The following is a 10,557-nucleotide window of genomic DNA, read 5'->3' on the forward strand; positions in this document are numbered from 1 at the left end:
CAGAAAATCAATGTTGACCTAAGAAATAGAGATATGAAGAGCAGACACACACACTCACACTCACACTCACAGAGGTTATATAGGAAACCTATTTAGCAATGTGTCTGACCACAGCTTTGCTGCAGAGGAAACAGGCCTAAGCTGTTTTTTACCCAGAGCGCTTTGCACCATTTTGACTTCCCCTACAGGAGGAAATGCATGTGTGCCTGGCCCAGTTGTTGTACATTCAGCTGCAAAGCTATCAACAAGATGTAGAATATTACTTCCCCAACTGTTTCTATAGATTGCAGCACTAGCTTCAAGTTTAGGAATCCCAGACATTGAATCCCAGACACTTCAATTTACCAAATTCAAATTTGAATTTATGCACTGACACCTTGCTCTCTCAAGCACATGGTTATCTTCTTCTGTGTAAATTATGTTATCTTCTTATATATTGAGCAGATATGATGATCTGCATGCAGGAATGAAACACAGTGTATAAAGGGGAACTTTAATCCACCAATGTTTTGAAGTCCGTTTACTGATCTTCAGGATACTGCGTGTGTAAAAACAGTTGTACAAAGCCCTCAATGGCTCCAAAAGGAGATGCGTGAAAACTGATTAGTTGCCTTAAGTGATGCCACAGGATAGTGGCTACATTTAGCTGCTACTTACATAACACTGCTCCCAAAATCTTTGACCGAGCTGGTGGTGGTTGAGTTGGGTAATGTAGGTGCCAGCTTTTGTGGAAGGAAGAAGAATGCATGGAATAAAAATGTATTTGATATATGTCAACTGCATCGATTTTGTTTGTCAATGTTATGGGTGTGCAGTGCTAAATAGGGGAATTATGGCCTCCTGTTACTCTGCTGTAATCAAAGCATATGGATTTCAGCAACCCCATCTACTTATTGTGGATTTTAAATCTTGTATTCTCTCGTTGTGAAAGGTCTCACATGAGGCGTAGGTTTCACGTCAGCAGAAAATATATAATTCAATGCCACTTATCTAAAAGCTGTCCACTCCATGAAGCATGACACAAGAAATTGCCGTCAAGCTGTTGAGATCATTAATAATGCTCGCTTGTATGCATAATCAATGTTCCTGCAGGAGAGATGAGGAATGACCTTTACATCACACTGGAGAAAGGCGAGTTTGAGAAGGGTGGGAAAAGCGTTGCCAGGAACGTAGAGATCACCGTCTATGTGCTGGATATCGACGGACAGATCCTCAAGGTAAAAACTCATTTTTTTGTCCCTCTTATTCAGCAGCTGTATGTTATGTTTCCTTTTTACAAAAGCAACAACTGTCATTTGGAAAAAATATATATCGTTTGGAATGACTCATTGACGTTGTTTAAGGACACTAAATGCCTTATTAAGTCCTGCGCTTATTTGGGATCAAAACTCTTCATTTAAATATCGCTGACCCAGATGAGCGCTAAGTGTCTCTCCTGTGTGTTGCCCATTTCTGGTGCAGCGCTGTGACAGTCTGCTCCTGTGGTTTCCTGCGCTGCCTCGGCCTTGAAGAGAAAATAGACTCAAATAGAACCCCGCTGCCACCGCATGGCACGCATCCCTCCGACACACATAAACACACACACGCATGAATACCATGGCATTCTCACTTTATTGGCATTTGCGGCGTGTGGACAGTTTTCAATAAACCCCCTGTCTTTTAATGTCTGACTCATTAATTCATTGTGCCCTTCAAAACCTGCCCCCCTCACCTCATCCTCCAGCCTGGCCTCTCATTTCCCCTCCCCACTTCCTGTTTTTTTTTTTTCTTTTCCTTTTCATTCTTCTCCCATCCGCCTCTTGTCTTGATTCGCTCTCTTCTGTGTGTCTTTCAGAGTCACGTGGCTGCCGGCGCTGGTGAGCCAGGTGGCGATGAGTACCACTCCTTGGTGCTGTACCACAACAACAGCCCGCGCTGGGCGGAGCAGATCAAGCTGCCTATCCCAGTCGACATGTTTCGAGGGTCACACGTCAGGTTTGAGTTCCGGCACTGCTCCAGTAAGTGGGAACAGGCTTTTGGCTTTAGCTTTTTATTCATCTAGAAAAGGTTAAGGGGAACACGTTTTTTCCAGGCTTTGCACGCATTTTTAGACGTTATTATCTGTTCAGGTGTGAAAGCTTGAGGCGCTGCTCTCTGTTCAGTTGGTTATCCTGGGGAGTTGGTGGTAAAGAAGAGGCATTGTTGTGGAGGGAGAGGAGTGCAATAAACATTCACTAACCCACCCGCTTAAATCCGCCGACACACTAGCCTCGAGCCCAGAGGCTGCTGACACCCCAAATAGACGGTGTCCAAGTCTATAAGTGTGCGCTTGTTTAAGCATTTTCCTAATGAGACTAGTTTGTCCAACTTCTGACCTCCTAATGAGACAAAACTTTAATTATGACCAAAATATGTTATGCAGTTTGCAGCCAAGCTGGGAGGATGTGTGGCTGCGTGCAGTAGATACAGTAGCCTTATTACAGCTTGCAGTGCTAGCATTAACACCAAAGGGCTGCCCGTTAAGAGCCCAATTTAAGCGTGCAGTGACACCAGACTGGAGAGAACTTATTACACGTACTATTAGGGCTCCCAAACTCTGGGACAACCTGCATGTAGAAATATGATTAGCAGACACTCTCATTTTCAATACTAGCGAAACAGAAATAGTATTTTTTATGAATTCAATCTGGTATTTGCACTCATTATGCAGCAGCGGTAATTGTTAATGTGTTTGTGGGGAGCCCATTGTTGTCCTTAAATGGGACTAAAGGGGCCAGTCAGCACCATGCAGAGCAATGCTTTTGTTTTATCACAGCTGATTGTTTGTTGATTGGTTCAGCAATATTTAATTAATTCATTAATCATTCATTCAAATTGTTAATAATACTATTGCTGCTGTGTACAATTAAGAAAAAGCAAACTCTGTAATTGTACTATATAATAGCTGAGTGTATTTGTTAGAGTTCAAGGCTCAAGATATAACGTACATCAATCTCCACCTGCTTTGCCGAGCTCAGCGAAACCTGAGTTTCACACAGCACAACTTAATCTTTCCTAATCTCCTGGCGCCCGAGGCAAACAAAAACAAACAAGTTTGCAGTCTTGAGTCTTGTAAGCAATATCTTTCCTGGTGTAAAAACTTAATCACAGCCGAACAGGACAGAAGAAAAAAAAAATGGCCAGGTTAATACAGTACAACTTGTGCTGCTCCTGGGAGATCACACACTCACACTCACACACACCCACACATTCACACACACACTCACACACACACACACACACACACACACACACACACACACACACACACACACACACACACGCCTAAAAGACAGTGCTTAAGTGGTGTGTTGCAATGAAGGGAATTAGAAACCACATCAATCATGCTCTCGAAGAGTAACTTCACAGCTCAAAATGTTGTATTTTTGCTTGGAGCCGGTGGGAGAAGTTGTGTAGTGTTCAGTTCCCCTCTAAAGCCACAGGTGTAACAGATGCTGACCCCACCTAACACTAATAATACTGAGTGTGGTCAGTGATCAAAGGTCATACAGAGAGTGTTCCTCTTTTCAATGCATTATTGAGGCCTAGCAAATGTGTTGACAGTATTTCCTTCCTTCTAAAACAGAGTTGCAGAGTTAACTTGTCGGCATTATGTTTGCCGGCTAGTCGTCTTCATTTGCCTTTTTGCATTGCTGCATTTGTTGGAGCTCTTCCATTGAAGACAGGAGTGTGCATCACCTGCATGCGTGTCTGTTTTCAGCTTGGTTTGCACACATGCACTGAAGGCTGAGCATCAGAGTCACTTCTTCAACTTGTTCATTTATATTGCATAATCTGAAAAGAACTGGTTTCATAACATTACTCTTTGCTTTATGTATTTTCAGGCAGTCTGTGCTTGTGTATTTTGGACTCAATGCCGTGTCCATGTGTTGTTGTTTGACAGCTAAAGACAAGGGAGAGAAGAAACTGTTTGGCTACTCCTTTGTTCCTCTGATGCAGGAGGACGGCAGGACTCTGCCAGATGGCACCCATGAGCTCATTATCCATAAGGTAAAACTAAAACAACAACACAAAGACTTTGGACTGAACAACATGGAATAGATTTGACTGTGTGCTTTCCAGGATGTGTTTTGGCCCATATTGTCCTCAGATATTGTACTGCAGAAGTGTACATCTTGAACACCCATCCAACTTTTGACTCTTATTTTAGACCAACAGCATAGGCCGAGCATGGGTCATTCTGTCCACTGGTAAACTGAGAGATTGAGAGATTCTCTTAAGTGAAAACTGATTTGCATCGCGCGGGTGTTGCCAGGGGCTATTTAAAATGGGATTACATGCCGTATATGATTATGTGAATCGTGGGTTCTGTTATCACACTGTTTGGTGCCGTGGGTTGAAAAACAGCTCACATCACTGCATTACAAGACCGACTGGCCCATGAGTCATGTCCACTTGCGTAACATTTTCAAGCTGTGGCGTTCAATCGAAAACCTTGGGTGAGTGGTAATGTATGTGTTTTCTTCTCCTCTGCATGTGTAAGACAGTTGACGCACACACATTTCATTGGAGGAAGTCTATCTCCGTATTTAGCGCAACCCTTTTCTGCATTTTTATAGACCGTAAGACTCTCCCACTCATCTTTTCACACATTTTTGGTTTTGAAACATCAAAAGACTAACGCAAATAAAAATGGCCAGCATCCCCAGTTAAAAGCTACTGCAAGACCGTCTTGGGTGTAATTCAGAATAATTGCAGACTGCATGGTTTTCCTCAGCTGCAGGCGATGGGTGTGTGCATAAACCTCAGGCTTTGCAGAGGACAGAAAAGCATTGAGCGCATTCATACATTTTATTGTCAGTGAGGCAGAACAGTGACCAAAAGTCTGATTATTTATATTGTCGTTAGGTTAAGTATTTTCAACAGTCTTTAAAAAAAACACAAAACTCTCCCTTTTATCTTTTTATTGTTTTTCGTTTCCTGTCAGGTGGCCAGATTTAGATTTAGTCCTACCCAACCCTCCAACCTGAGCCTGCCAGGTTTAGAGGACAACTCTGGTAGCCCTGTGTGTTCCCACCATACAGAGGGGGGGGAGGCTCGTTCCAATGCCAGATGGAAGTTGCTGAAAAGCTCAATGAAGCTGGCATGGCCTATTTTCTCCCCAGACCCAAAATAGACACAGAAGAATCAGTCCAAACTGTGTGGTAGCTTTGGAGCTCAAAGGGCCTCAGCTGTAGGCATTAAAGCAGCGCATTAAAACCCCCAAAATAACAGTTGTGTTCTGTGATTGATTATGTGCAATAGCTCTGATGTCTCAATCATGACTTACAACCTACGACTCTGATGTAATGTAGAAACCTCCAACGTTTTATGTACAATCGTAAATAAAAATAAAAAAATCACCCCACAAATAATCCACATGTTTTTGACGTATTGGTAAGAAAACGGTGAATGCATTACTTCAATGTGCTGATAGTAGAACAGTCTTCCGCTCCTCTCCTCAGCATCTTCTGTGCCCCGTTTACAAAACGTGTGCTTTTCTCCCTTTTTTCTTTTTCCGTGTTCCCAGTGTGAGGAGAACACCAGCTTGGCAGACTGTCCGCGCTACCTGAAGATGCCATTCTCCAAGGCCAACCTCCCGTCCAACAACCAGACTCTGAAAGGCACCAAGGAGTCTTTCTGGATCACCAGCTTCCTCTGCTCCACCAAGCTCACGCAGAACGGTAAACCAGACTGAGGGATTGACGTTTCTTTTGGCCACCTATTTTTTAACTGGAGTTAGCTTGTACACCCCCCCCCCCCCCCCACCTCCCCCCTTCCCAAAAGACGCCATATGTTTTTACAAACGGAAAGGAGCGAGTAGCGAGTTCTCTGCAGGTGAGAAAGCAATATTTCCATCCAAACTTTTTTGTGTGAAAAAAACACCATGTGAATATGCAGGGTGGTGGGAATAGCCTCCAGTTCGCACTGCTCACTAATGAACCAATAAATCCTTACTTTCGTAACCTAGTTGCAGAGTGGGAATTGTTTCAGAAGGACTAGCTTGTCACTGATAATGTTTGCCCCTCATTTATACTGCTTTAAACAACAGCAAACGATACTCATCACATTTTATATAATATATAAAGGACACAGTTGTTTTTACCCACTGAGGCACTGATTAGTTCCAAACCTCACCAGACACTCACTGTTGTACTAAAGAACAGTATTTTCAGACTTTAAAAACCAGTAAATGATAAATCATCTTTTACATCATTAAGTAGCGAGGAGAATATATCAACAGAAAAAGCTTCGGGCACAATTTACTCTCAACAGGCTGTTAATGTCCTGCATGCATTTGATTTTGTTTGTGGAGTGAATATAAAAGTATTGCAACGTTTTGGATGACAAAATACAGATTGGTTAATCCAGTCACGCACGCACACGTACACGTGCACACACACACACACACACACACACACACATATTTACATGTAAAGTTGCAAAAAGACACACTTCAGGTTGAACGAGATCCGAAGAGAGAGCTAAAAGACTTTCTTCTCGAGGCTTATGTTTTATTCATGCGCATGTCTGGGGAACCTGGCTCAGGAAAATGACTTTTTATCTCCTCTATCCTGCCGCACTTGAAAATGGCATATTTTCTTTGGATTCTGTGGAGGTTTTGGGCTATTATTGACGGGTGTGGCGATGCTTTGTGATCTGAGGTTGCACGTCGCTTTCATAATCCTGCGTTTCTTTACAAACAAACATGAGATTTGTCCTGATCTCTTCTTTTTTTTCTGTGTCTTCCTCACTTACTAACCCCCCCCCTTTTCTGTCATTCCCAGGAGACATGCTGGACCTGTTGAAGTGGCGAGCCCACCCCGAAAGGATCAACGACAGCCTCTCTAAGCTGAAGGAGATCGACGGCTCGGAGATCGTCAAAGTAGGCCCACAGCGTGATTGTTTGCCACTGAATTGCTCCCGCTGTCCTGGCATTTGTAGTATTGATTGTTTCGGATTTGATTTTCGGTCCACATGTTGTTGTTTTTTAAGTTCAAATTGAGAAGATGAGGATGTTCAAAGACTGAAGAGCGAAGTAAATTCGAAGCTGCAGCTCACACATACAAAAACTCCCTTTTTGTACAGTTTCTACAGGACACCCTGGACACTCTCTTTGGTATTCTGGATGAAAGCTCCCAGAGATACGGGCTCAAGGTGTTCGATTCCCTGGTGAGCAAGTTGTTCTAATGAATCCTTTCCTCTTTTCTTCTTCGTGCGTCACGCACAATGCCATCGCGTTCGAGCCAATCGCAGAAAAAACTGAAACGCGAACTTTTACTCCCGGAGAACGATGGAGTGATGTGACACCACAGAGCTCGCTGAACCAATCTCACCCTGGTCACGCTGCACTGCGCTGATAGAGCGAGGCCACTGATCGATCTCTCTCTCTCTCTCTCTCTCTCTCTCTCTCTCCAACTCTTTGTTTGCCTGTCCCGCTCACTACATCAGTCTCAAACTGACACACACACACACGCACTTTCTCCTCTCAGCATGGCGTTATCAATGATGAAAAGGTCTAGCGAGCCGGTGCAGCCATCCAGTTTCCCTTTTTGTGGTTTTGAGATCAATACAACATGTCTGACATGTGGACTTAATCTCCTGTGGTCGGACACATTTCAGTGCATTTCACAACAACCAGCACACAAGGGATGCATAGAGTAATTGCTACAGTCACTTTTTATAGTTTTGTATATTTTTAGATAACTGTATTTATTTTTATATTACTCTACTTTCTAAGTCTTCTCTGTTTATTCCCAGGTCCATATCATCAACTTGCTCCAGGACAGCAAATTCCAGCATTTCAAGCCAGTCATGGACACCTACATCGAGAGCCACTTTGCCGGAGCTCTGTCCTACAGGTATATGACGTTTCAGCCTCCACTTCTCAAGATGTTGCCATTACATGTGCACCGCCTTGAGTGTCCCACAATGCAGCCGTACCCACATATTATATTCGAATGACATACTGTATCACATGGGCAGGCAATCAGCTGAGAGGCATCTCTGAGCAGCTCTTTGCTGTGAGAGTCAACAGGAGTGTGAATGAAATGCTCATGGTGCCCCCTGGCTGACGCGGAGCGAACTGTGAAAATGTGCTCACTTTTTGCTTCCTACCTCCTCGTTTCCTCGCCTATGTCTGTCACACGCAAAGACACCCATATTCACAACCTGCTGTTCTCACAGGCTGTCTTCTTCACACTCTCTGTACCTGCTGAGATAACGTGTTGATGTCTGTTTTTTGGTTTTTTTTTTTTTTTTCAATCTTTGCATGCGCCCACACAGAATCCTGCTGCCGCATCCATCTGCTTAAAACTCTTACCTGTGATACTGTTTGATTCAAAGTGTCACACCATTAGTTAACACATACATTATTGTCACTATCTGAAGTTATTAATAGAGAACCAAGATGTCGTCCAATCCTGATTTAGAATGAGAAAACTCCTCTCATTAATTCTTTGTCATCAGCTTGCCTAACTTGAAATATCTGACTAGATTTGAAGAATTGTATTCGAGACTCCACCAATTTAAAAAGAAGGAGCAAACAACAAAAGTTTTTTTTATTGAATTTGCCCGTCATGCTCAGTGTGCAACATTAGAATATGCAATATTTTATAAAGAGGCGGTAATCTAGTGGAATTTCTTCTCTGAAATTGATTTCAATTGTTTCATTTCAAAAACACGGCATTGCCTCATCTTCATTTGCCAAATCCACTGAGAGGTGCGATGGATTGGTGATGGTGTGTGCGCGTTTGTGTTTCCTCCAGGGACCTGATCAAAGTGCTGAAGTGGTACGTGGACCGCATTGTTGACGCCGAGCATCAGGATCACATACAGCAGGTGCTCAAGGTGAGGCCTCTGCTTCGAGGACAACACACACGCACACGCAGGACACACGCACAGGCAGCCAGGGTGGTGTGTTCAAAAGACACACAATCTCAAACATTTATGCAGTAGCGCCATCGCCACAGAGGCATGCAGAAATGCAAATAAATAAACTGGCTCCCTCTTGCTGCCACTCCTCCTAATTACACCCGCCCCACACTCCCCATTAGCAGAGAAAGCAACGCGCCGCCATTCATTATTCCCCTCCTCACTCTATTACACTGCATGCAATTTTAATCAGCAGAAATGCAGTGCCTCTGGTGTTGGGCATCGACATCCCACTATTCTAATGACTCCTGCAGATGCACCGTTAGAGAAGCACATTGCGGCTTCTGTGCTGTGGTTTCCCATTTATTATTTGCGCAATGCATTCTTCACCATAAGTAAATTGTTACTCTGTCACGCAGCCAATTATAAATGAGTGATGCACCGCAGAAGTTGTTTTTGCAGCGTTGTCCCTCTGGCTGATCCATAGAATGTTTTTCATTAGTTTTCTTTTGGATAGGTTTCTCTCAAAGCACTGTGTGATCGCCGTCAGGTCAAAGGGTGGTTGTCTGTGTAATTGAAAACTATAGTTATGTCTTTCATTATTAGTCAATCTGACAATTACTTTTTCAATAACTAAAATCATTCTGAATGTCTAAGCAGTCCAGACTGCTCATGTACGCATGTATCACTTGTCCAAAACTGTGACATATTCTAGTAAAGAAGACGAAAAGCTAAAGCAAAGCACATTTGTGGCAATTTTGCTTCACAAATTACTTAAAAAGTGAACACCACTTTTTTTTTCTCCAGATAAATGGAGCTATCAGGGGCATCATTAAATGTCACATCATTCTTTAACCATTCCCACTGGAAGGGAAGTCTGAGTTTCTTGTCTTTTTCATCACAGAACAGATGATGAATGTTTTTCTATCTATCCTCCAGGCCAGCGAGTACATCTTCAAGTACATTATCCAGTCTCGCCGGCTCTTCTCATTGGCCACCGGGGGCCAGAATGAGGAGGAGTTCCGAGTCTGCATCCACGAGCTCTTCATGTCCATCCGCTTCTTCCTCTCGCAGGAAAACAAAACCACCAGTCCGGTTGCACAAACACAGGTGTGTGTGTACAGATGCGTGCGTCTGAAATCATCAGTGTCTCTGAAATCATGAGCATTTTTCTTGTGCACATATATGAATGTGCAAATCTGTGCCCGTTACTTTATGTTTTCTGTCTCGGGGGCTCCTGTTAATGCAGTTGTGATAGGTGAGAAATTGTCTGTAATTGAATTTCATGCTGCCAGAGGGTTTGTAATCGGAATAGACGTTTCTGTTGCGACTTTTCCATTTCCGCAGGGAGGTCTGCACAGCAGGGCGGCCAAAACAAACAAACTAAAAATGCCAAAGATAATCATAATTACACACCAGAAACAGCTGCTTGTGTGGTTGTGTCTGCCTTTGTGCACACTTGGAGGGATGTACCTCCATTTCTTTCCCACTACAAAACCTGTGTGGTGGATCTGTGATCTGTTTCCGACCCGATTTGTCTGCCGTCTCTCATTATTCCTTATCTTCTATATTCCTTTGCTGTTGTGTATGTTTTGTTTTGTATTTGGCATTCTCTTTTTCTTTTCTTTTTTCAATTATTTCTCTTTAATCCATTCGAGTCATGCA

At 43.2% G+C, this 10,557-nt stretch overlaps 1 protein-coding gene across 9 annotated transcripts in view; it reads left to right on the forward strand.

The window, feature by feature from the left end:
* The window catches only part of dock4b (dedicator of cytokinesis 4b), a 100,239-nt gene that overhangs the window by 51,633 nt on the left and 38,049 nt on the right, over positions 1-10,557 (forward strand). For all 9 annotated transcript variants that reach the window (XM_034526020.1, XM_034526021.1, XM_034526023.1 and 6 more), the window contains exons 14-22: positions 1,093-1,217; positions 1,835-1,997; positions 3,923-4,029; positions 5,549-5,702; positions 6,807-6,904; positions 7,108-7,191; positions 7,780-7,880; positions 8,787-8,868; positions 9,832-10,002. In XM_034526020.1, coding sequence (XP_034381911.1) covers positions 1,093-1,217; positions 1,835-1,997; positions 3,923-4,029; positions 5,549-5,702; positions 6,807-6,904; positions 7,108-7,191; positions 7,780-7,880; positions 8,787-8,868; positions 9,832-10,002 — 1,085 coding nt within the window. The remainder of the gene's footprint in view (positions 1-1,092; positions 1,218-1,834; positions 1,998-3,922; positions 4,030-5,548; positions 5,703-6,806; positions 6,905-7,107; positions 7,192-7,779; positions 7,881-8,786; positions 8,869-9,831; positions 10,003-10,557) is intronic.

This window comes from Cyclopterus lumpus, chromosome 23, assembly GCF_009769545.1.
Source record: "Cyclopterus lumpus isolate fCycLum1 chromosome 23, fCycLum1.pri, whole genome shotgun sequence".
In the NCBI taxonomy this organism is placed as follows: Eukaryota; Metazoa; Chordata; class Actinopteri; order Perciformes; family Cyclopteridae; genus Cyclopterus; species Cyclopterus lumpus.